At 37.3% G+C, this 25655-nt stretch overlaps 1 protein-coding gene across 3 annotated transcripts; it reads left to right on the top strand.

Annotated features, from left to right (window-relative positions):
- LOC141575921 (inositol 1,4,5-trisphosphate-gated calcium channel ITPR1-like) lies at positions 1-25655 on the top strand. Of its 3 annotated transcripts, none has more exons than XM_074357543.1 (5): positions 1-765; positions 6514-6657; positions 9889-9930; positions 11704-11832; positions 24863-25655. In XM_074357543.1, the coding sequence occupies exons 2-5, from the start codon at positions 6583-6585 to the stop codon at positions 24971-24973; spliced, it is 357 nt and encodes a 118-aa protein (XP_074213644.1). In that variant the 5' UTR covers positions 1-765; positions 6514-6582; the 3' UTR covers positions 24974-25655. The 3 variants fall into 3 exon arrangements, 2 of the variants coding, with proteins under 2 accessions (XP_074213644.1, XP_074213645.1); XM_074357544.1 differs by lacking the exon at positions 24863-25655 and adding an exon at positions 14682-15482 and having other exon boundaries at positions 16-765; XR_012504020.1 differs by lacking the exon at positions 24863-25655 and having other exon boundaries at positions 8113-9930; positions 11704-15482.

The raw sequence follows: 25655 nt of genomic DNA, 5'->3' as shown, positions 1-25655 counted from the left end.
TGTTAGAGAGCTGGATCTGAGTGATTGTGGTTTATACCTTCCCCTGGAGTGTGCTGGAAGCCATTACCTTGGTGAGTTGTAGGACTGGTGATGGAGGAGCTACAGGCAAAGTCAAGTGTTAGCTGGGCCTCTCTTGTGCTCAGTGGCAGTCATTGCCTTATTGGGGGCAGGAGCAGGACCCAAGCTGTTGGACCAGAAGCCTTGAAGGAATTGGTTTACTCCTGTGTTTGTGATGGGTCCCTCTGCCTTGGCTGGAGTAGTGGCAGGGGCCTGAGGGCTTGGGGCTGTACTTCCACGCTGATTTTACTTTTTCTGTGTTGTGCATGCTTGGGTAGAGGTTGGGTCAGGGCTGGAGGGGTTGGTGACTCACTGCTGAGCTATTTTATCTCCTGCTGGCAATGCCAGTCTCCACCCTTGGAGCTAATTTCCACTCCTAAATGTGGGAAGGAGCATGTGCACTGGCAATGGCTGCCTTCACCCTTGTCAGAGGCAGGGTCAGGCCTGAGCTTGTTCCATTCCCTCGGAGTGTGAGCATTCTTCTTGGCAAAGGCAGCCTGTACCTTAGTGGAAAGCAGCATAGATCCTTAGGGGCTGGAGCTGGTGCCTGGTGCAGGCTGGGGTGTGCACTCAGGGGCTCCTGGCAACCTGGCCAGGGCCCCAGGCAGTTTTCAATCTGTTGCCACTGCACTGTAACCAAGTGTGTGTTAAGAGTGGAGTCTCAATTTCTTATAGCCTTCGGGCAAGTCCCACTGACTTTCAAACCAGGTAAGTGGACTCATCTTCCCAGCGTCAGACCCCAGGGCTGGGATGCCTGATACATGGCTCAAACCCCTTGCTCCCCAGGAAGGATTCCTGAGCCCGTGAAATCCCCCTCCTCTTCTGCATCCCTTGCTAGCAGTGCAGGTCCTGACCAGATCCCCTCTCCTCCTTTCCTACCAGGCTCTGCATAGATCTTTCATTATGGCCTTGGCGTAGAAAAGCCTTTCTGCCAGTCTCCAAGTTGTTTCCGGTTGTTTCCACATGTAAATGTATTTTTGATCTATTCCTGGGGGGACGTGAGCTCAGCGTCCTCCTACTCTGCCGTCTTGATTTCTGCTCTTGTATGACTTTTTTTTTTTTCAATCAATAGATTTCTTTTGTCTAGAGATTCCAATAGTCATTTAAAATAATCAACATCTTTACATGTCTAATGGTTTAAAAAATCAGCCTTATTATATGTATAACTTACATATGATAAAATCCTGCAATTTTTAATGTAAAGTTTAATGAGTTTTAACAAATATATACAGCTGTGTAATGACATATACAAGTAATCATGATGTATAGAACGTTTCTATTGCCCCCTCAACGTTTTCTCATGCCCCTTTGTAGTAAATCCCCTCCCCTCGTTCCAGGCGCCTGGCAGTCAGTAATGTGGTTTCTGTTACTCTAGATTTGTCTTTTCAACATTGTATATGAGTGGAATTATATAGTATATAGTCTTTCATGTCTGGCTTCTTTTACTTAGCATAATGCTTTTGAGATTTATCCATGTTGATGTATGTATAATAGTACATTTCTTTTAATTGTGGAGTGTTGTTTCACTTCATGAATATACCACACTTTGTTTATCCATTTGATTGACATTTTGTTTACTTTCAGTTTTTGTCCTTTACATTGCCATATAAATTTTGTGAGTATGCGCATTTTTTTCCTTGTTTAAATTTCTGTGTTTTATTGGAATTGTATGTATACACTTTAGAAAGCTTCCAAACTCTTTTTAAAATTGTCTTTGTCATTTGGCATTTCCATCAACAATGAAAAAGTGAGTTTAGTTGCTCCATATTTTTGTCAACACTGGGTGTTGTCAATCTATTTAATTTTTGACATGTTAGTGGGTATAGTGATATCTTATTGTAGTTTTAATTGGAATTTTCCTAAAGATGATGCCACTTATTTTCTCATGCACTTATTTACTATTTCTATGTCTTTGATAAAGTGTCTGTTCAAATCTTTTGCCTATCAAAAAACTTACCTTATTTGACTTTTTATTGTTGAGTGATAGGAGTTCTTTATATTTTCTGTATACTAGTCAATTTTCAGATAAATATATTGCAATATTTCTCCCAAGCTGGAGCTATCTATCTCTTCATTTCTATAATATTACTTTAAAAGGGTAGAAGTTTTAATTTAAATAAAGTACAATTTATCAATTTTTTCTTTTATGGCTTAGTATGTGTGTGTATGTGGTTTAAGAAATCCATGCCAAGATTAGTAATCTGGCCAATTTCAAGTTCACAAAGACTTTTTTCCCTGTATTTTCTTCTAGAAGTTTTATAGTACTAGTTCTTACATATAATTATGTGATCTAATTCATATACATTTTTGTATTTGGTGTAAGGTTAAGGTTGAGATTCACTTGATTATATGTGTATATCAGGTATTCTTAATGATTTACTGAAAAGCTTATCCTTTTCCTCATTGAATTCCTTGGTATTTTTGTTGAAAATATATTTATTATATATTTGTGATTTTATTTCTGGATTTTGCATTTTACTGCATGGTTTATATCTGTATGTCAGGATTTCAGTGTTATTCATTGTAGCTTTATAGTAAATATTGAAGTTAGTTAATGTAAGTCTTCCAATTTTGTTGGATAATTTCTACAAAAAAAGCCCTGGAAAATTTTGTTTGGAATTCTGTTACATCTATAGACTAATTTAGGAAGAACTGATTTCTTTATACTATTGAATCTTTTAATCCATAAACATGGTATATCTCTACGTTTTAAAGGACTTCTTTAATTTCTGTCAGCAATGTTTCGTAGTCTTCAGTGTACAAATCGTACACATATGCTTGACACTTGAATAATGAGGGGTTAAGGGTACTGACCCCCTCACAGTAAAAACTCTATGTATAACTTTAAAGAAAGCCTCTACACCCTCAGTTCTGCCTCCACAGATTCAACCATGGATCTTGCAATAATGTAGTATTTGTTTATTGAAAAAAGTCCATGTGAAAGTGGATCCATGCAGTTCAAACCCATGTTGTTCAAGGGTAAATTGTATTTTCTTTAATTTATCTCTATTATTTTATATTGTTTGGTGCTGTTGCAAATGATATTGTCTTTCAAATAGTAATTTCCAAATGTTACTTTTTTTTGATATCTTGAAATATAATTGACTTCTGTGTATTAACTTTGTATTCATTGACTTTGGTAATTCTAGGATCTTTTTCACAGATTTCTTAGCATTTTGCACATGGGTGATCATGTCATCTATGAATAAAGAGGTGAAAGGCCAGAAAAAGAAGAAATAAACAGAAAACATTACAGAGCAACCAAAATTTTAATAAATTTAGTAAATATCAATAAAATACTTTGAAGGAATCTCACAAAATTAATTGGAAAAGAACATGGATATAAGCATTTTTATAAAAAAAAAAAAAGATGGCAAATATGGAAGATAATCAGGAGATCCAAACTCCATATTAGCAGGATTCAGGAAGATGCCAACCAAACAAATTGAACAGAAAAAGATTGACATAGTTTACTGTGACCCACTTACGTTCTTATATTGTGTAAATGATCTTTTGCAGAAAAAACTCCAGCTGCTGTTTAAGAATAGCTTTGGAGTTAGGTTTGCTTGGTTCAAATTATTGCTCTATTTCTTACTAGCTCTGTGACTTTAGGAACAAAAATTATTTCATTTGGCTCACTCAGTTATCTCATTTACAAAGTGGAGATAATAATAGTACCTATTATTTAGGCTTGCTCTGATATTTAAATAAGATACTTTACATAGGTGCTTAATATTGTGCCTGGCACAAAACAAGCACCAATAAATGTTGTCTGTTACTATTAAATATCTTTTCTTAATCTCTTGTGTCTCAATTAGAAATGTTTCCACAACAGGAAATAAGTAACTCTTGTTCAAATGTCTTAAATTATAAAAGAAAACTGATTGGCTCTCAAGGAGACCAGGAAATGAGTTTATTCAGGGTCAGAACTGCATGTTCAGGACTTACTATCTTTCTTTCCTTTGCTCCCTTTGTCTCTCAACTTTGCAACTCAACTTTGTTGGTATTGGCGCCATTCCTAGGCAAGAGCTCCTCTTGTGGTAATTAAATGGCTACCAGCAACGTTCAGAACTTAATTTTTTCATTCACATGGAAATAAAAGAGTAAAAAAAATTTTTTTTTTTAACTCAAATGTTGCACATAAATTATGGCTTCATTATGAGGTGACTAATTTAGGTCACAGTTCCATCCCTGAATCTGTCACTATGGCTCAATATTACCCCTAGAGATGAGAGTGGAGTCATTTTCTTTCAAAGCATTTTGGTTGTGTGATGGGGAGGTGACTACTGCTATTAAAAGAAGGGGAAGTAGGTGCCAGGAAGCAAAACCAGCAAATATCTATGACAAATACTATCTCATTCAAGTTGTCTCTTCTAAACAGAGATCACAAAGTTTCCCTATCATGTGGAGAATCACTCTGTATCTACTTTCTTGGCCAAATCCTCTATTTCTTTTGGGTGGAGTAGGCTTTTTATCTGCCTTTTGCTTATATGTAGCCCATTAACCTCTTACTTATCTTCAAATGGAAGCCAGCCACTTGCTATAATTAACTAGTTTAATTAATTATAGTAATAAATAATGAAGTTAGGAGGATTGAGGATACCAGCAAAGTCTTTTTTCTTTTTTTCTTTTTCAGTTTTATTAGGTAGCATTGTTACAATTTGACTGCACATATACAATATATTGCATGTAAATACTTATACATAATATACTGCACATATTTTTAAAAATTTACATATATGTACTGTTCCTTGTTTCTAAGAACGTTTAGAGCTTTAGCTTTTTAAATTTACATAGTTATCAAAGGAATAAAGCCAACCACAAAATAAGAATTAATTCAAACAGATACATGTACCCCGCTATTAACAGCAACATTATTTATAGTTGCCAAGATATGGAAGCATCCTAAGTGCACAGCAAGAGATGAATGGATAAAGAAGATGCTGCATAGATATGTTATGATACCAGCAAAGTCTTTTAATCCACAAGCTTTGTTGCAGTCTGGCTATAACAGCTTCCTCTCCTTCTTTCAACCCTCTTCATCTCCAGAGGTGTCCCTTAGCTCTAATGGTATATTGTGAATCTTTTCCTCTCCCCTCTCCTCCTCTTTCCTCTCACACAAACAGACACGTACACCCACATTCACCCTTCCCTCACCCGCAGAGCACACACGTGGTGAGTCAGCATGATTTGTCATGCGGCATCTTCCCTGCATTCTGAGGTGTCATTCTGTGTCTCTGTAAGGACATACTTCCTTTCTTATGGACTCCTGTTAAAAAAAAAAAATTAAGTAAGTGAATATCTAATTGGCTTTACTCAGCGATCCATGACTCAGGCAAGGAGAAAGGCCCTCTGAGAAGCTGTACAAATGGAAGGCTTTTCCAGGCAGAAACAGGTTGTGACAAGGAGGTTATTAGCAAAGGAAAAGATTGTTTTAGGCAAGGTTATCCTTCCTCAGGGAAGGGAAGGCAGGGGTCTTATCAACTAAATTACTTCACTAGTGTTGAACAGGAAATTCCTGCCAGATTGATTTAAAATTCTACTTCCAGGAAAGGTTGAAACTGCTTTGGTTGTCTTGGTTTTGATGTCCTGGGGCTTAGCACAAGTGACTCCATTTGGGGTCCATTGTTTCCTTTCCTTTCTCTCTCTCTTCCTTCCTTCCTTCCTCCCTTTCTTTCTTTCTTTCTCTCTTTCTTTTTCCTTCCTTCCTTCCTTCCTTCCTTCCTTCCTTCCTTCCTTCCTTCCTTCCTTCCTCCTTTCTTCCTTCCTTATACCCACAGAGGTCAACATGTTAATCAAAGGAATGTTTAGGGTGCTGGTAACATGAAATTAGCTATCCTGGTCTGGATACTAGGAGGCAAGCCTTGGCTGTCCTGGCTCTCTTCTCTCATCTTAGTCTAGAGCTCAAGTATTTGGTAGATATGGCTCCTGTTTGTGGCTTGTGGCTGTATCCTTTTCCATGTTTCACTGAAGATAGATTATTTTCCCTCTAGTTTTTTTGGTTTGTTTTTGGTGGAGTTGGAGGGAATGGAGAAGAGGAAAAATTCAGTGACTCCCTCTTCTTGAACCAAAAATCTTCAGAATGATTTCAGTCCATTTGATGTTTTCACTTGGATGTCCCTCACACATCAAAATTAACATGTTAAGAAGTGAAAACACATTCCTTGTGCCACAATTCTTTTCCTTCCTCAGTTTTTCTTACCTCAGGAAGAGACACCATTATATCTGGAACTCTGGGTATTTTCTAGACATCTCTCCCTCTTTCACCCAAAATACCCAGTGGCTGCCAAATCTTACATATTTTATCTTTTTTTATGCCTCTCAAATCTGTCTCCCTGTCTCGTGCGCATTGCCACCGTCCGAGTTCCAGAACCCATCAAGTCTTCTCTCTTCTAGCTCAGCAGGCTTTGGTCTGGTCTCCTTGCCTTCATGCTTATTTTCTTCTTGTCCATATAGGAATATTGATGCCAGAGGGAATGGGGCGGCTTAACCCACGGCATTTAAGGTGACCTTCAGTCAGTTCCAATGTCTCCCTCCAAGCATGTACATAAAGTCAAGAGATGTGACGTCTGCTACTCTTTTCCAAGATGCCTTTGCTCGGTAATTTTTTCTCTTCTTCAGGGCTGACCGTGGTGGTGCTTTTACCATTTTCCTGCTGTGCTATGGTGCTAGAGAACACAGATGGGGGATGAGGGAGCGGTAGAGTATCAATTGTCTCTTCCAAATCTGTTCTTAAACAACTTTCAGATGAATCGTCAACCTGTCTCTGGTCCTGGGTTAGTCTTTGTAATGTGATAAAGGCGACACTTTTGCTCCTGGGGAGAATGATCTATTTAACAATGTTTTTCAAAATAAAGAAAAAACAGTTCTCATTTTCCCAATGAATCTGTCTATGTTTTAGCAATGATGGCAGGAGGGTGGAGTCCTGATTCAACTTAAGATGAGTTTGGCCAGCATAGCTAAAGGGACGTGGGAATAGGAAAAAAAAGAGTTTCAATCTGTCCTTTAGCAGCTCAGTGAAAATTACCAGTAGAGGACACCTAGCGGTGCTTTGTGGAAATTCACTTATGCTGACAAGTCGTACACACGACTGTTAATAGCACTCGGTGTACCAGGGTCTTGTGGCCAAATACAACACGGCACAATAAGACAACAAAGTACGAACCAAACCTGGCCTTAAGTCTAACTGTATTGGTCAGCACAGCTAACTTCTGTAACAAATAACCTCCAAATTCTTAGTGGCTTAACACAGTGGAAGTTGATTTTGCACCATCAAAACAGTGAAGATGCTCAGTTGGTGACCTTCCATGCAATGACACAAAAAAGTGACTTGATCACGTGGGAAAATAAACTTTATGCTTGGATAGGAAATTTCAAAAGCATAAGGGTGTCATGTCTCAAAACAAAATAAAACAAATAAACAAATCAAAAGACAACATTGTATGTTGAAATGGGATTCCTGTGTAGCATACTTAAGACTCATCAAGCTATTCATTTAAGATCGATGCATGTTGATATATAACTTACACCTCAAGTATAAAAGAATAATAGGAGCAAAGGAGGAAGTTGGAAAAGGAGCAATAGAAAAGGGAGGGGAGACATATTAAAACTCACAAAATCTCAATAATTAAAAGAGAGCGGTATATAATATAAAACCACATATTTTGAAAATAGGGTGGTGTAGATAGATGAATAGATTAATGAAATAGAATAGAAAACCCAGATAGAAATTTAATAAAATCTAAAGCAGCCAGCAGATAAACCCTTCAGTTTACGGTTTCCAATATCAATGAGTTTCAGTTAATCCAATAAACTTTTCAGTGAATATTTTGGGGATTAACTGTAAATGTCCACATTCTTTATTGGAGAAAGAGAGGAAGGACAGAAGGAAGGGTAAAGTTAATTCCTGCCTGTTTAAGAAAAACCCCCTTGGGCATTGCATCAGTCAGGGTTTTCAGAGAAACAGAATCAGTAGGATGTACGTGTGTGTCTGTGTGTCTGTGTTTATTTACTTGCTTACTTATGGGTGTATGTATTCATCTGTTTATCATCAAGGATTCTGGAAGCTGCGATGTCCAGAGCTCTGCATCAGGGTGAGCTGGTGAGCTGGAGACCTAACAGAGCTTATGGGCAGCTCCAGTCCTGGTCTAAAGGCCAGGGGCCCAGAAGAGCTGACCGTGTCATTCTAGTTCCAAAGGCCAACGGGCTCGAGACCCAGGAAGAGCTGATGTCAAGTTCAAGTCTGAAGGCAGGGAAGAGTCGATGTTGTAATCCAAAGCCAGTCAGGCATGAGAAATTCTCCTTACTCAGAGCAGCGCCAGCCTTTTTGTTCCACCCAGGCCTTCAGCTGACGGCATGAAGCCTGCCCCCAATAGAGAGAGCACTCTGCTTTACTCAGTCTGCCCATTTAAATGTTAATCTCATTCCAAACACTCTCAGAGACACAACTGGAATGATGTTGGCCAAATATCTGGGCTTCCCATGACCCAGTTAGGTTAACATCTAAAATTAACCATCACGGCTATCACTGAACGGTTTCCATTCTCTGACTGCTTATGTGGCTTTCCTGAAATCTTGGTGTCACAAAGGATCATGATGTTTTGTTTAAAGTTGATCACAGAAGAGATACTTATTGAAGAATCCTTCGGCTGTATTTCTAACATATGCGCAGAATTTCCCCTTCTTGGCAGTCCTCCACTTTTTACTGAATATGAGTGAGCCCCAAATCTACGACAAAATATTTGTTTCATGAATTGATAGAGAGACTCTTGCTCTTTTAATATGGAGGAAAAGCATCAGATCATATCGCCTCTGGTTGCCCAGTAAATTACAATGGTCACTTAGCACTGAGTTTTACATATAAGGGCAGTGATCACTGTGTCTCCAGCCATTAGAATGCCCCGACAAACAGAGGCACACACTCTTCATTCTCCTCTTTTTTTCTTTAATGGTTTTGAATTTGATCCACGCTTTGGGTAATCACTGGTGGTTACACTACTCTGCTATTTAGTTTGCATATAATTCAGGGAGCACCTCTTAAATCACTCAAAGGCATCTGAAAGAGAGGAACAGTTAAAAATATTGTGGAGTATAACATAGCACTCATGTTTGGGTCCTGCGTGGTCCAGAATTATCTGAGCTCTCTCACAATTTGAAAGGATCCTAACAAGGCAGAACTTGGAGAGCAGCCTGAGTGTCCCAACCAGTGTCATTTTTAATCATAGGGGCATCTTTCTGTCGAGCTTTTCAGTCTTGGGGAAAGTAACTGCTAACAGAGATCATCTTTGCATAGTTCAGCTAATTATCATCAGTGGCTTGCATGGTTTTCTTATTTTGTGTCTGTTTTTTTTCCCCTTTTGGAGCAATTCAAAACCGTATTCTTTGATGTGTCAGTTGAATCAAACTGAGAGAAAGTCTTTCCGGCTTTGGGGGAAAAAATAAACAACATTAAATGTTCAGTTAAGGTATATTCCATTCTCTACGTCATAAGGGGAATATTTTATCAAATAAATGTATCAGGAATGAATGTGACCTTGTAATGCTAAGTCTCAATGACTATGACTGGGACACGTGCCAGAAACATCCTCTGGGGTCTGTTCGTCCCTCAGTACGAATCACATGTGTCTGTGTGTGTAACGGGAAGAATCCACCACTGCCTCTCTTCACATGCAACTGTTTTTTCTCTGCCTCCCTCTCTCTTTCTCCCATAAAAGATTGGAGAAAAAAATAACCTGAATCCTTCTAAGTGTAGTGAAACTGAAGTCCCTCTTGGGCTTACCAAGGAAGCGGCTGTTGAAAGATAATGCGGTTTTTCTGTTTTTCTTCTGACAGGCCCTCAGGTGGGAGAGAACAGAACTGACTCTACTCTGCTTGGTAACGGACCTTGATGTTTCCAGGGAAGATCATTTAAGTAGTAATTTTCAGGCAATAAAGGAAAACATTTCCTTCCTCAGCATAGGTTTACACTGTCCTGACACTGGACATCCCTTTATATTGGATTTAATAGGCTCAATAAAGAAGAGGGAGGGTTTGCTGTTTCACACTTTTCCATAGTGTACACTGTTATAATCCATGCCTCCGGAACGAATCAGTGCCCAGCACGTGTTAGGTGTTATGAGACTTTTTGATACACGATTGCACACTTTGTAGACGGATTCATACCTGATACAAATTACAATTATTGCATGTAGTATATGTAATATGCACACGCAGTATATACATATAATAATATATATTCATATGTATGTAATACATATGCACGTACAATAATATATACATGCAATAATATGTATATTTATACATATGTAATAATATATGCACATACAATATATACATACAATAATATATCATGTATGTAATATATATGCACATACAATAATATATACATGCAATAATATGTATGTTCATATATATGTAATATATGCACATACAATAATATGTATATTCATATATGTGTAATAATATATACACGTGATTACATACATACATATATATACTCATGCTTAAATACACCCATGTAGGTGTTTCAGCAAATGAAACAAAGTTACTTTGCACTGTGAATTCTGTTCTCCTTGCTTTTTTTTCCTCTGGAGCTTTAGTTTGTACCTTCAGCAAAGTGAGTGTCTCTCCCCACCACCACACACCCTTCCCCAACATGAGATCTGTGACTGAAGAGAATTTCCCATCTGCTCACGTTGGGGTTGACATAAGGGCACAGCTGTTAGACTATTTTACAGATGCTCTAAAAGCCTCTGTCACAGTCGTGGCCAAAGAGATGGATTGTGGGAGTGGACTTTTCCTGGTGGGCGAAGGTATTATACCATTGACCTTGTTTAGAATTACTAGCATATGGTGATGATTAAAAGTGGACAAAATTAGTCAGTTTTATGACTGTTTTTAAATGATCCACAGGCCATGCACCTCTTTTTTGCCAGCACCCTGGCTGAACCCCCACTGCTCTGCAAATTCCTATTTCTATGCTTTGTGATGTGTTCCTGTGATTCAATCCACTGCAACTTCCCAGAGGAGCTCCAGTCTCTCTCTGTCTCACTCTATTCTCAAGTCAGGCTTCTGATAGAGTTTCTTCAAGGAACACACGGGGGACCACGGAAACAGAGGCAGAGGTTGTAGTGACGAGAATAAAAGTTTAAGAGGGAGCGAACCCAACAACACTTCCAACCATCTTTCTCTGACTGCTCTGCTGTCAGATGTCTTAAGATCTTTCCAGAAAATTATCTTTTGGATCGCTGTACTTTTTGCCTGGCCACTGGGGAGCCATGCAGACCTTGGGCACTGCCTGCATCGAACTCTGAACTGAAGTAACAAGGACCAGGGCAGTGGGTCTGGTGTGCTGGTAATTTTCTGTGTCAAAATGGCTGGACCATGGTGCCCAGATATTTGGTTAAATATTCTCCTGATGTTTTTGTGAGGGTGTTTTTGGAAGCAATTACCATTTATTTTATTTTATATTTTTGCAGAATAACATTTTAATGGCTTTTAGGCAGCAATGTTTATATTCAAAACAACTTTCAAAAGCAGAAGCAATATTGTAAACAACCATTTAAGGACAAATTTTCAGAAAGTTTCGGTATTGAGTTATCATTCAAAGATGTGATAGAACATAGTGAGTTGTTTTTTCGTCTGCAGGTCTGCAACACAACCACAGACAGGAAACACGCAGACACGTTTTTGGAAAAATGTGTTGCTGAGTCAGTCGTGAACATTGTAAGCGGCTTCTTTAATTCTCTCTTTTCAGACAACAGCACCAGCCTCCAGGTAACTTAAACAAGCAAATGTGAAAACTTTGTCACACAGACTTTATTCACCTTACGTGAGTGGAAAAACCTTTAATCTGGTCAGGAGTCACGTCCTACACTTCTGAAGATCTCTCTTCTTTCATATTATTTACTATTATGCCCCTTTCTGAGTTTTTCAAACTTTATTTTAAGTAAAGAGGCTCCATCTTCAAATTGAATTACTCTTTCCCTGATTATTATTATTATTTTTTTACTTTTTTTTAAATTGAAGTATAGTCAGTTTACCATGCTGTGTCAATTTCTGGTGCACAACACAGTGCTTCAGTCATTCATGAATAGACATATGTTCATTTTCATATTCTTTTTCACCATGGGCTACTGCAAGATATCGAATATAGTTCCCTGTGCTATGCAGTATAAACTTGTTTATCAGACCTGTGGTGAATTTGTCTTTTGAAGAATGCAATGCTCTGTCAAAGTTCAGCAGGTGCTCTGAGTGGACGGGTGGGTCCGTGGATGTCACTCTTAGAGGGCGAGCTAAGAGCATCCTCCTACTCCGCCATCTTGGCTGCTCTCCCCGAATTATTCTTGCTCTTCCTCTAAGCGTAATAAGAACTTTCTTATCTGTCTATTGACTGTGTGCCAAGTGTTGAAAGAAACGATATGATTTTCTAAATGGATGGGCATTGTGACTCCATAATATACTTTAGTAATTTATCCTGAAAGTAGTCGTAGGAATTTATATACTAAGATTTTTCTCTTTTAAAAAAAAACAAAAAACTTTTTAAAATTTAGATAGAGGTTAATGTTTAAATTGGTGGAGTTTAAGTAACGCAGATTGTCCTCGATAACGTGGCTGGGCTTCTCCAATCCATTACACATCTAAATACAACCGAAGACTGACCTCTCCTGAGCAAGAAGGAATTCTTCGGCCCTTGGCCTTTGGACTTGAACCACAGCATTGTTTTTTCCTGAGTCTCCAGCCTGGTGGCTTCTCCTGATGATTTTGGACTTGCCAGCCTCCATGATGGAAAGACACAATTTCTTAAAATAAGAAACCTCCCACTACATATTATACACATTCTATTGGTTGTGTTTCTCTGGTGAACCCTGACTAATACGCCAGGGTATGAGATTTGGGAGAAAGTTGTGTCTCTTCCGGGAGGGTCTTCTAAGTACATAATTCTTCAGGGAGGTAGTCAAGGTAGCCACGCTGTGACCCATGAAAAGTAGATGGTCCAAAATTCAGAATCTCAGTTCTGAATACCTCTCTTTATAGATGACATTACTAATTATTCTTCTAGCTTGTTCTAGAGTAATAATATATTTCAAAATAATGGGGTTTTTTTTTGGTTTAAATAACACTCTCAAACTCCTAGTCCACCAATATGCTCCTTAAAGATATTAATTAATTGATTGTTTTCTTTTTCAATCAATAATAATAGCCAATTCTATGTAAATTTCAGTTATTTACAATGAATGTAGAACCCCCAAAGCTAGAGAAATAGACAGTGTTCTGTACAATGTACTGCTGAGAAATAGACAGTGTCCTCTACAAAGTACTGCTATTTTGAGACAGTTTTGCAGAGAATGTGGAGTATTTGGAAGACAATTATGGACTTTTCTTATGAGAAACATGGGGAAAGGTAGAGAATATTTTACATAAGACCATATAAACATTATGTCATTCATCAATCAGAATAACAATTGTTGGAAATAGCTTTCTCTGACCATCAGAGAAATGAAAGATATCATTATGGACTCAGTTTTAGTCAAAAATTTTAGATGTAAACAATAGAAATGGACTCTGGTTGGGGATTTTAAGCAGAGAAGTATTCTATTTTGGTAAAACATGGATGTTAGATTTGGAGGCGATAATTACAATGACTGAGATTGGCATAGGATTAATGTCTGGAAGGAATTCTTTAAAGAATAAGGTAGAGAGCCAAAAAGAAAAATGGGCACACAATCTGAATAAACTATCCACAGAAGAAACTCTAATGGCTAACAAATGTAACAAGCAAACAAGCAATTTATAATCAGGGAAATTAATAGCACTTCAGAACCAGGTTGTAAAAAGTAACAAATTAGGATGATACAAGTGTTGGTAAGAACATAGGGAAACAGGAAGCTACGTGCACTGACGTGACTATAGACTGATTATGCATATGTCCTATGATCCATTAATCCTCTTACAGCATAAACTTCAGAGAAACAAATACATCTGTCCATGAAGGGATGTGCATAAGGATGTCTTTTGAAGCACTGTACATGATGGTGGGGAATTGGAGGCAACATAACTTTCTGTCATTAGGAGAAGGCATAAATAAACTCATAAGAAGATTATTACGTATTATGATGTGGCTGAGGCAATGACTTAGATGCATGTATGAAAACATAGATCTTCATAGATAATCAGAGATAATGAATAAAAAACCCCAATAGAATGAGATCCAGCTTAGAACATCACTTGTGGAAATAAAAACAACAACACACATAATACCCCAAACAAAACAATGATATAACTTTTTCTCTGCACATATACCAAGGACATTAGAATAGATTTCTTTGGTGATCATAGTGTGGAGAATAAGAGAATGAAAAAATGCAACAATGGAATAAAATAGGAGAATGGTCTTATGACAACAATGATGACAATCAATTTTTGTTTCACACGAGAGGCAAAAGAATTAAAAAAAAGAACATGAATTATTGGGTAGATTTATACATTCCTAGGAGAGTTCTGCGACATATCCATCTTCCCTTCCAAGTAAGTTCCACTTTTTGCAAATGTTGAATAAGTTCTACTTCTCTAAGCCAGAAATAAATGTCTGAGCAACTGTATGTATACATGTTTTTTTCTTAAAGCAAAATGGGAAAAGGAGGAAGAGAAGATGAGAGACTAAAGCATTCAGAGAACAAGGTGGTATGAGTTACCATAGGAATATGGAACTCATATAATTTATCATCCAAACGGGGATACTAAGGGAAGAGAAATGCAGTGCTTTTAATAATTATGTTGGGACAACAGGCTTCAACCAGGACTGACCTCTGTGACCAGGATGCATGGATGCATGGTCATCTAAGTTACGAAGGAATCTTGGATGACTAAAGGAGAGAGACTGCCACCCAGAGGGAGAGCAGGCACTGGGAGCAAGAGAGGCTTCCCATTCATGGACAATCCCTGAAGACAGACAATTAACAACAACTTCATTGTTAAGTAGTTGTTAACGTGTTAATTCCCATTTAGCTCATTTACAGAGTTAAGACCTCACGTTTTTGGTTTCCTGTTAAAGGAAGACAACAAATAAGACTGATTGGTCATTGGAGAAAAATTCACTGAAGAATATTCCAACATGATGGAAGCTTTTAAAATTAGATACACTGGAACTGCAATTGACTAATTGATGACGTGGGTTAACTTGGAAAAAGTCACACCTAACTTGTGCATTTTATGTTAACTTAAAACATATAAATAGACCTTCATACAGTTTTTTCCTTTTGTGGATCTAGGATCTTTTCTTTGCGTAGTGTCTACTGTTTGAAGTTCAATGTTGTTTCCCATCCTTTAACTACACAAGCTGTGCATCAGTTTCAATGTCCAGGTTCTAGTTTTTGTTTTCCTTTTTTTTACTGTGAAGCAAGAACTTTAAAAAATAAAAATATTCTAAGTGCAGAATTCTGGACTTTGATTACTGTCCCCTCTAATTTGTTTATATTTTTCTGCCTCCACCTAATTAATTGTGATTTTTATTGTCATTTCTATTGATTGAGTCTTTCCAAAGCATTTTACTCAACTTTGATAGAAACAGCAACTTTATTTTCTTATACTTTATAGGCTTTTGTAATATTTAATTAAATTTAAAATAATAATAGACTTAACTGGCATGCACAGGTTTGAGAACGAACACAGCTATGTCTTGGTACATTTATAGCATATGAGTGTAGGATGGGTAGAATGTACCAAGCGAACATTTAGTGAGACTCGGTTATCAGTTGACAGCTGGGAATGGAGAGCTCCAATTAATCTAGTGAAATCGTTAAGAGAAAGTTTGAGATGGAGTTTCTACCTCATATGTTAGAAAATATATCTTTATGTGAAGAAGATAGAAGCTTTTGGAAATTTCAAGTCCTGTGTCTGTGTGTGTCTCTGATTTTAAATTTTCTGAATGTTTATTATAGATTTAAAAATATTATCTCAGTGAGAATAAGGAAGGAATAAAGCTAACGCATTTGTGGGCTAATACACAGTGCCAGGCAGAAGGAAATGGCACTCTGCCGTTCATAAGTCTTCTGAATAGATTGCTTCGAATTATGTTCTGAGGAAGATTCTTTTACCAGTGTTATTTTCGGTTTTTTTCCCTTCCAAAAAAATGAAAAAAAGAAGTCTCTAAATTTTCATCGAAAGCGCATCAGGCAGCCATGGGGCCATGTGGTTGTGACTCACAGTCCAGTGGGAGTTAATACTGCATCTCAAGTGGTGAGATGTGCTGGAAACGCACCAGCTGTCTTCTCATTGGCTGAGGGCTGATGGAACGGCTGGATCATTGGGCCTAGAACCCACGCGTCACCCTGAAAATAGACGGTTCGAGTAAGTTACTTCTTCAGAGATGTGAGCATTGATTATATCAACTTCGGAAAATTGTTTCTCCCAGAATGCTCGCCTGTGTGGGTTCCCTGCAGCTGCTTTACAGACTTTATGTCACCCACTCCTCCAACACACACATGTGATAGGCATTTGGGTCTCTGTTTTGCATTCAAGGAAATTGAGGCTTGGTGAAATTAGATCAGTTGCCAGAGGTCAAACAGACAGTGAGTGTCCGAGGCCAAGTTCAAGCTCTTTTTCCTCCTACACAACCCGCTTCCTTCCTGGCTGGACGTGTCCATGTGTGTAGGTCAGGAAGATATAAACACCCTGAAACCACCTAGGTTTGGTCCTTTAAAATCTGAGTGAACTTTCTCTTTACAGAGGTCCTACGTGCTATGATTTAGACAAGACTTCAGAGCGAGGAATAATACTAACACTCTCAAAAATGATTTCACATATTCCTGTGTTCGTTTAAAAGACAAAGCTTCTGAATCTTTGTCTTGCGCATGAAAATCCCCATCTAAATAATTATAATAAGGAACTCAGTTAATTTTCTAGTTATTATGCTAACACCAGATTATTCAAATCTGTTACTCATTTGTAGGACTATTAATTATCACTAGTGCTATTTATTGTGTTTTTGAAATGAAATAAGTGCGCTGGACACAGACGTGTTGATTGGATAATCTCTGGAGATTATTTTGAGACTGCAGTTATGGGTAATGTTTTTCTCCTTATTAAAGAAATAAAACAAAGGGCTGGTAACCTCAGAGGCAATGTATAGCATGTGTTTGATTGCAGCAAGAAGGAAAACAAAAGAAAATGAAAGGAGGTTTTCAAATGATTGGTTTGCCTCGTGTGTATTTGCTATTTTTAAAATGTAGCTTAAACGTGGCATATATGAATTAGTAGACCATGGCTGCCAAAGAGTCTTATGTGAAAAGTAATAGAATGAAGAGTAATACAAGGACTTTTAGCTTGTGATATATTTGCCAATTCAAGGAAGAGACTGTAATAAACAGCAGTTTCCTTGACTGTCCTGCAGATGCCCGGTGTACATTCACACACTCTCAGATGATCACTCCCCTAAGACTTAGGGTTTGCCCATGCTCCAAATCTGCCTTTCCTCTACCCCTTTGCTCGTGGCATTTTCCCCACCACACTGTCTTCCTGATTCCCATCATCTTGAGTTGAATCCTTCACAGACAACTCACTGTCATCCTCATCCCGGAAGACTTCCATGAACAAATACCTTATGTAGAATCTCTCTCCCCATTCCCTGAACTTTTAGGCTTCCCTAAAATGATCTTTTAAAAACCACATGATCTGTGTCATTTGATTAAATCATCTGACTAAAATAATTTTCTCTACATCAAATATGTAGCTATTTATGAACGTATCTTAACTCCTCTATTTGTAAAGTGTTGGAGGGAAGGAAATCTGACATATTTCATCGTATTTCTCATCATAACTTACAAAAATATGTCCAAAGAGGGGGTTATTAACAACTGTCTTATGAATCAATAACTATGTATGGAATGCTTTTTGACTCCAATATTTTTCGAACTTGTCCCTGATGCTTTAAATTCAACCATTAGTGATACATTTCACTGACTTAAGCATTTCATAGATTTTTACGTAAAGGCAAAGAGTCCAACATTAGTAACTTGTCACTTACTGCCTAGTGTGAAAAATAAATATATAGTCTGGGACATTAGGAGAAGATGAAGCTTTTGGATAGTAGGAAGGGAAGGGTTTCAAAAAGGAAGGAAGGAAGAGGTAGAAAGAGAGAGGCAGAAGCCTTGCAGACAAGCCAGGGACACATCTACGTCTATGCTTTCTCTAAGCCCTACTAGGTATGGATGTTCTCATTAAGGAAGTCTTCTAAGAAAACTTCTTTTAAAAAAAACTAGCTTTTGTTCTCAAACCTAATTCCAACAGGGAATTGCTCAAACCTAAGGCCTTTCTGGATCTTGGTAAGCACTGGCAAGTTTTATTCCTTTAAACCTTTTCAGACTGGCTGGATCATTTGTGCAGAAGCAGCTAGACCCAAGATTTGTCTTCACCACATTAAAACACTTGTCATCTTTCCGTCAATCTGTGGCAAGACACAGTTGTTATGGCTGTCCTGCCAATTAAGCCCTTTTAGGGTTTTCTAATTGAAGCTTCAAATTGTAGCATCTGGTCTTCATCATCTTAATCTGTGGTCATTTTCCTGAAAGGCCAAAGATGGCCAATCTATCCTTAGACTGGAAATCAATATGCCTCTAACCTCATGTGGCCCAGATTTTATGAATAACATCCATGGTTTCATTCAGAAATGTTCCACCTTCCTTTGATTCTTGGAAAAATAGAGATCATTCTATACTCTGCTTTCCAGATGGTTCTGTCTTTAGCCAGCATTCAGCAATGAGCCAGAAGCCTGTTTATTAGAACAGTCCTGTGGAAAGGCTCTCACTAGTGCACTGTCAGGGATCTTGGCTTTCTCATCAGATACCACTGTAAATGGCTCTGTGCTCAAATGGAGATTCTGACAGGTTGAGCGATGGCAGGCATTTCCTGGATTGCACAGCCCTGAAAGGTTTTTCCATTAAAGAGAGATTTTGGTGATAAGTTAATCGAAACTTTCTGATGCTGGTTTATATCCAGGTTAGACACAAGGGGTGATGTCGACCATCATAGTATCTTTACTGTATATTCATCCATCTGTTTATTCTACTCTTCATCTACCAGTTCGTCTTATTTTTTTGATGCATTTCAAAGTAAACAGCAGACATGAATACTCTTTCCCCTAAATACTTCAGCGTGCTTACTTTTAACTAAAGTTAAGCATTTGTTTACAGTATTTTTTCCTTTCATGACATAATTGCACAACCAAATGTGCAAATTTTGCATGAACATTTGTTGTCTTGACAAATGATTATATCTATGTAACCCAAACCTCTGTCATGATATAGAACATCACCCTCAGCCTAGAAACTTCTCTCATGTCTCCTGCCAGTTAATCCCTACCTCTGTTCCAATCCCTATCTCTGATTTTTTTCTACAACAGAGTAGTTTTGACTGTTCTACGATTTCATAAGAATGGAATCATACAATACGTATTCTTGTGTAAGGTTTCTTTTATTCAGTATACTGTTTTTCAGATTAATCTGTTGTTGCATGTATCAATAGCTCTTTCCTTTATTTTTGAGTAGCACTCCATTGTATAAACAAGTCACGTTCTGTTGATTTATTCTCCCATTGGTGGACATCTGGATATTTCCAACTTCTGGCAAATATCAATAGAGCTGCTATAAACATTCACTTACAAGTCTGTTTATAGACTAGACTTTGATAACTCTGGTAACATTATAAAATAAAATCTGGGAGTCACAAGTAGCTGTATCTTTAGTTTTGTAATTAACTTTCAGACCTCTTTTTTTCCAAAGTAATTATACAAAAGTGTAAGAAAATTCCAGTTGCTCCACATCTCTGCCAACACTTAATATTGCCAGTCTTTATAATTTTGGCTTTTCTGATAGCTCTATTTTATTGTGACTTTAATTTCTTTCCTGGCTAATAATGTCAAGCACCTTTTAAATGTGCTGTTGATCATTTATATGCATTACTTGTAAAGTGACTGTTCAAACATTTTGCCCATTTTTTTTTTATTGGACTGCTTATCCTTTTATTATAATGGTGTATGGTTTCATTACGGAGTCTAAACACCAGCCTTGTGAATATTTTCTCTAGGCTAGCCTACTCATTTTTGTAATGGCATCTTTTGTTGTGCGTAAGTTTTACATTTTGGTAAAATCTAAGTTATCTGTCTTACATCATTGGGTCACTGCTTTCTGGGTTCTTTCTGAAAAACCATTGCTTAAGCCAAAGAAATAAATACATTACCCTATGTCTTCCTTTCAAATTCTAATTAATTTTAGGTGTGGCATGAGAAAGTAGCCAAGATTTTCTTTCCTGCATTTGGATTCGATTGTTCCAGCGCTATTTGTTAAAAAGCCACACTTTCCCCCTATTGAATTTCTTTGGCACCTTTGTGGAAAACTGAATGTCTACATAAGTGTGGGTTTATTTTGGAGCAATCTATTTTATTTCATTGACCTCTCTCTCTGTAGTTTGGCCAATACTGTATCATTTTTATTACTGCATATTTGTAGTAACTCTTGAAATCAGATAATGTAAATCCTCCAATTTTGTTCTTTTTTTCCAGGCTTGCTTTGAATATTCTAGGTTCTTTGCAGTTCCCTATGTTTTATAACCAGCTTTCAAGTATCTACAAAAACCCTACTGGCATTTTGACTGGAATTGCGTTGAATTTATAGATTAATTTGAAGAGAATTAATATCTTTATGATATCGAGAAATATCTATGAACATATTTCTCCATTTATTTTGGTCTTCTTTATATTCTTTTGGCAATATTGTTTTATTTTCAGTGATAACATTCTGCACATCTTTTGTTAAATTTATTACTAAATTCTTTATGTTATTTGATGCTATTGTAAATGATATGACAATTTTATTTTCAATTATTTTCTCTTGCCATGTAAAAATAAAATAGATTTTTATATTTTAATCTTGTATTCTATGACCTTTCTAAATCCATTTATTAGTTGTAGAAATTGTTTTGTAGGTTCTTTAGGATTTTCTATCTGCCCAGTGATGCCATCTGAAAATGGCATCAGTTTTGCTTTTTCCTTTCCAGTCTACGTGCCTACTTTCTTTCATTCCTCTCCTATTAGTATTTTTGCATTACATAAATGCTCAGCGGTGACGGAAGTGGACACCTTGTCTTAGGGGGAAAGAACTAACTTTATGATTATGTTTAATGGTAGTTGTACAATTTTTATAGTTGTCCTTTTTAGGTTGAGGAATTTCATCTTAATACTTAATTGCTGAGAGCTTTTTTCATGAGTAGCTGCTGAATTCATTAAACAATTTTTCTGCAATTACTGAAATTGTCACATATTTCTTACTCCTTTATTTCGTCAATATGGTAAATTCCACTGATTGATTGTGAGAGATTCAACCAGTCTTGCATTCCTTGGATAAACCCCACTAGGTCATGATGTATGATTCCTTTTATATCTTGCTGGATTTGCTTGTGAAATAGTTTGTTAAGAAATTTTGTGTCTAAACTAAGGAGGTAAATTGTCCTGTAATTTTCTTCCTTCATCTTTTTGGCAATGTCTTTTAAGATTGTACTAAGATTTTACTGGCAGATTTATTCCCTCAGCAGATGTCCTCCCAAGTATCAATGGTCAAAATTAGATCCATTCACCCCTGTGTCAACTGACAGCAGGATGGTTTCCTAAGCTTGATTTAAACTGCTAAGGTTACCCTCCTGAGGGAGGGGTTGCTATTAAAGCTGTGTGGAAGAGGGTGATGACTCAATCAGAATCAGAGGTGGTTCTGCAGAGAGAAAAGGAGTGGCTCTTACAGCACATATTACTATCATCTCCTTTGACTGAAGAGGGAAAATAGCTTAAGAGGTTAAATAGCTTGCCAAAGGTACACAGCCAGCAAGCAGAGGACCCAGAATTACAGCTTAATGGAAGCAGTATTGCACCAGATGCCAAGAAACTTCTTGTAACCTAGTTTTACCTGAAGTAACAATAGGACCTGTAGCTATTCACCCCAACTCTCTGGAGCTCAGTTTCCCCATCTCAAAATTAAGCTCTCAAAGAAGCTCTGTGAATCACAAATTTCACTCTCAAAGGCAGTTTTCCACACCATGTTCTCCAAATTTTTATTGAATTAATCAGTGATCCATTTGTGATATGAAATAGTGAAAACTATATGGCAATGTCAATTGTATTGGAAATAAAGCTACTAGAATATTGATTTTGTATAAGAAACTTGGAGCAAGAAAGGCTAAAGTTTGGAAACTGAGTTTATGTGATATTCCATCTTACTTTATTTTTAAAGGATCTTATGATTCGCATAATTTTAAAATTTCTACTATGTTGTAATTAAAAAATAAAAAGAATTAAAGCATCAAGAGATTTAAAATTATGAAGGAGACATTACGGTGATGAAAAGAGCATAAGCATATGTGAGTCTGAATCTTGGTTCTGCCTCTTCCTAGAAGAGTAAGGAAAAATCACTTCACTTCTTGCTCTCAGATTCTTCATCATAAGAGAGCAAGAAAGTCTGGTAAAGATAAAAAAACTTATCTCTCAAAGCTATATGCAATTTATGAGATAATATATGTAAAAGTAATAGCAAAACACTGTAATAGGAGATGTTCAATAATTATTTGCCCCTCTCCCAATTTTGCGAATGATTTGTTTATAAATATGCTTCATTGTGAAGTGGATATTTCTGAACTGGTCTGGACAACTTAGAATATGAGGCTTTGATTACTGAATAATTTGGTGAAAACTGAGAGACTCCGATCCATGCCTAAAATTGATGCCAGCTTTTTCTTAGGAGTACTTTCAGCTACAAGTAACAGAAAATCCAGCTAACAATGGCTTGAGTAAAAAAAAGTTTATTCTCTCAGAGAAGAAGAAATATGTGGCAGCTGGTGTTGATTCAGCAGCTCAAAGATATCAGATCTGGAATTTGTGAAGTTCTCTAGACCTTATCTTCATTGTCACAGCTGCTACTGCTCTAGCTATCAGCTTCACATTCCAGCCCTGGAGTGGCATTGCCAACTCTCTCTCTCTCCCCTGCATCAGTGACGCAAAACTTTCCCAAATGTTCCCCAGCAGACTTCTGCTTCAGACTCTTTGGCCAGAAGAATGTGAAATAGGCGTCTGCAGCTGCAAGGAAGGCTGGATACATCAATGTACATGCTCCAGCTTCTATGGAAGGCAGATGGTTAGTTCATAATGGGTGTGGGCTAACCAACCAGCAGTAAATGTTCCAGTCTCCCTTACGAGGTACTTGAGAACTTCTCCCTTAATGAGGTTTTTCATCTTCTACGCAGTTAGAATTTTATTCCCAGAAGGACTTACATAGAGGTGGAAGAAAAATAAATTCTACCTGAAAGGTTAAGTCTCCAGGTAATTGTTAGAGTAAACCTTATCCCTACACGTAATAAATGATTTGGGGAATCTAGGAAGGCTTATTAATACCTTCCCTAATTCTTCTTCATCCACTGATTTATGCTTGAATTTCCTGTTTCATTCTTAATAATGCATTTATTCTATTAGACTATCTATCTATCTATCTATCTATCTATCTATCTATCTATCTATCTATCTATCTATCTATCTATCTATCTTTATCTATCAACGGCATCTCTAAGGTAACAGTTGAAGATGTTAGCCAGAATTTTGCAATTACCTATGAGGTGAGGAGCTACAAATAGATTTAGATAGGATTAAGGAAAGCATTAGGGCACTGAAGGGAGTAGAGTGTGGGAACCAAAGACAAATTTCATTCCCTTGACGGTTTTGTCCAGAATGAATCCTTATATGTAACCCATCACAAAATTTTATGCATTTTTTATTCCTCTGGGAGCCAATAGTTGAGTTGGATTCTTTGTTTCCTTTCTCGAGAGAGCTGATGTCCAATACATGTCCCTAGCTTATCTCCTATTACTCTTCTATACAAACTACAGTGACTTTCCTTGCTAGCCTCAGAATATGCTGTGTACTCTCCTGCAGCTACGTGATTGCTCAGAGTGTGTCCCACTCAGAATGCTCTTGGGGTCCACTGAAATCTTGCTCATTGGTCAGTGCTGTTGTGAACAAAAGAAGGGTCAGTATTCTGTTCTTTTGTTCATCTCTCTTTGAGTGTATCAGTTGGAGTTTCTCTTTGTGGCACTAACCATATGCTTTCTAGTGAGGCAGATATTGTGTTAACAGCTCTGCTAACTCATAAGGTCCTTTATCACAAGGAATGACAATTAGCTACCTCTGTAGTACCTTTCATGACAACTTTCATATTATAGGCACTTCATTTTTAATTTGTTCAGTTTTTACTCTGTTTTACTCTATTGGTAAAAAAAAATCAATGTAGAATAAATTTGTAGAATGCAAGAATACATGCAGTAACACTGTGCCTTGAAAAATCATTGGCCTGAACAAATTGAGAATCCCCTCTAGTACCATTGCCAAATGGTGGGTGTATGTTTTTTGAGGAACAACTCACTTGTAACATTTTGTGTTTGAGTTGTGGCTGTTGCTACATTTTAGAGATGTCATTAAAAACAATAACTGAAGAAAGACAGTATTCTTGATGGGAAACAAAAAGTCTGAGCATTTGGCACTAAAATGTATGATGGGCAATAATTTATTTAGTTAACTTTCTCAGAGAGCTCAACTGCTAATCGTGGTTACTTGCTGTGGCTGTGTTTGTTAGTTTTATTGTAGAAAATCTTCCATCTGATGATGGCCAGTAGTTAAATTGGATTTTTCTATCTTTCCCAAGACAGTAGATGACTTCGTAAGATTTTGGTGTTTCTATCTAATATTAATAACATCTCTCTCTCTTTTTTTTTTTCCTGGTAGGTCATTTGCGTCAAGCAAGAAGACTTAATATTGCCGGTCCTTCACTGGAAATTAACTAAAAACAGATCCACACTAAATGGAAGAGCCACCTTTTCAAAAGACAAGAGATGAGCAATGACCGAAGGACTGCTGCTGGTTCAGTGGCTCTGAGGTTAGCACCATGACATGTTACCCCTGACTCTTGTTGTCTAAAGATGTTGCCGGTACACTAAGTTGGAGACAGCCTTGTCAGTTAACTATGAACAAAATATCACTGGGATACTATTAAATTTTTAAAATTTACTACAAATACATGATAATTTTTAATTTTCATTGCCTTAGCAGCATACATATGTATGCTGACACTTTAAAAATTTCAAGTGACCTAGGCTTTGCATTTTAAAAATAGATTTCTTTCTATTATGTCTCTGATGTAGTTATTTCCCATTCCTGGAACCTAGGAATTCCATGATTCTTAGGAGCCGAAACAGTCTTAGGATAAGAATAAAATAATTGCTAAAGATTCTGCCAAAGTCCAAACTTGTTCTTGAATTAAAGTGATGCTAGACCCAACTAAAGTGAAGGAGAATGGTCATGTAGCAAATTTCAGAGGTGCAGGGCTGCTAATTTACCCCTCTGCCACTGACAATGCTTCTGAGACTGTGTGGGCCCCTAAAGAGAAGCCTGGAAAAAGCCAAATTAAGGGGGAGGCATTTTTAGATCACTTCAGGAATTCAAAAATGAAACTGGCCGCCTCCACCCCACAAATGAGGATTTTCCAATTACAAAATTTGCATCCAATCTTCTTTCAAAA

This window comes from Camelus bactrianus, chromosome 34 (genome assembly GCF_048773025.1).
Source record: "Camelus bactrianus isolate YW-2024 breed Bactrian camel chromosome 34, ASM4877302v1, whole genome shotgun sequence".
Taxonomy (NCBI): domain Eukaryota; kingdom Metazoa; phylum Chordata; class Mammalia; order Artiodactyla; family Camelidae; genus Camelus; species Camelus bactrianus.
This window is presented reverse-complemented; position numbering and strand designations above follow the sequence as displayed.

What these genes read in the sequence shown, in the direction of transcription:
- LOC141575921 (XM_074357543.1), top strand. Translation starts at nt 6,583, where the DNA reads ATGTCTCCCTCCAAGCATGTACATAAAGTCAAGAGATGTGACGTCTGC. An exon ending in AACTGACTCTACTCTGCTTG is followed by an intron (nt 9,931 to 11,703) that starts GTAACGGACCTT and finishes TTTCGTCTGCAG; the next exon opens with GTCTGCAACACAACCACAGA. An exon ending in ACAACAGCACCAGCCTCCAG is followed by an intron (nt 11,833 to 24,862) that starts GTAACTTAAACA and finishes TTTTCCTGGTAG; the next exon opens with GTCATTTGCGTCAAGCAAGA.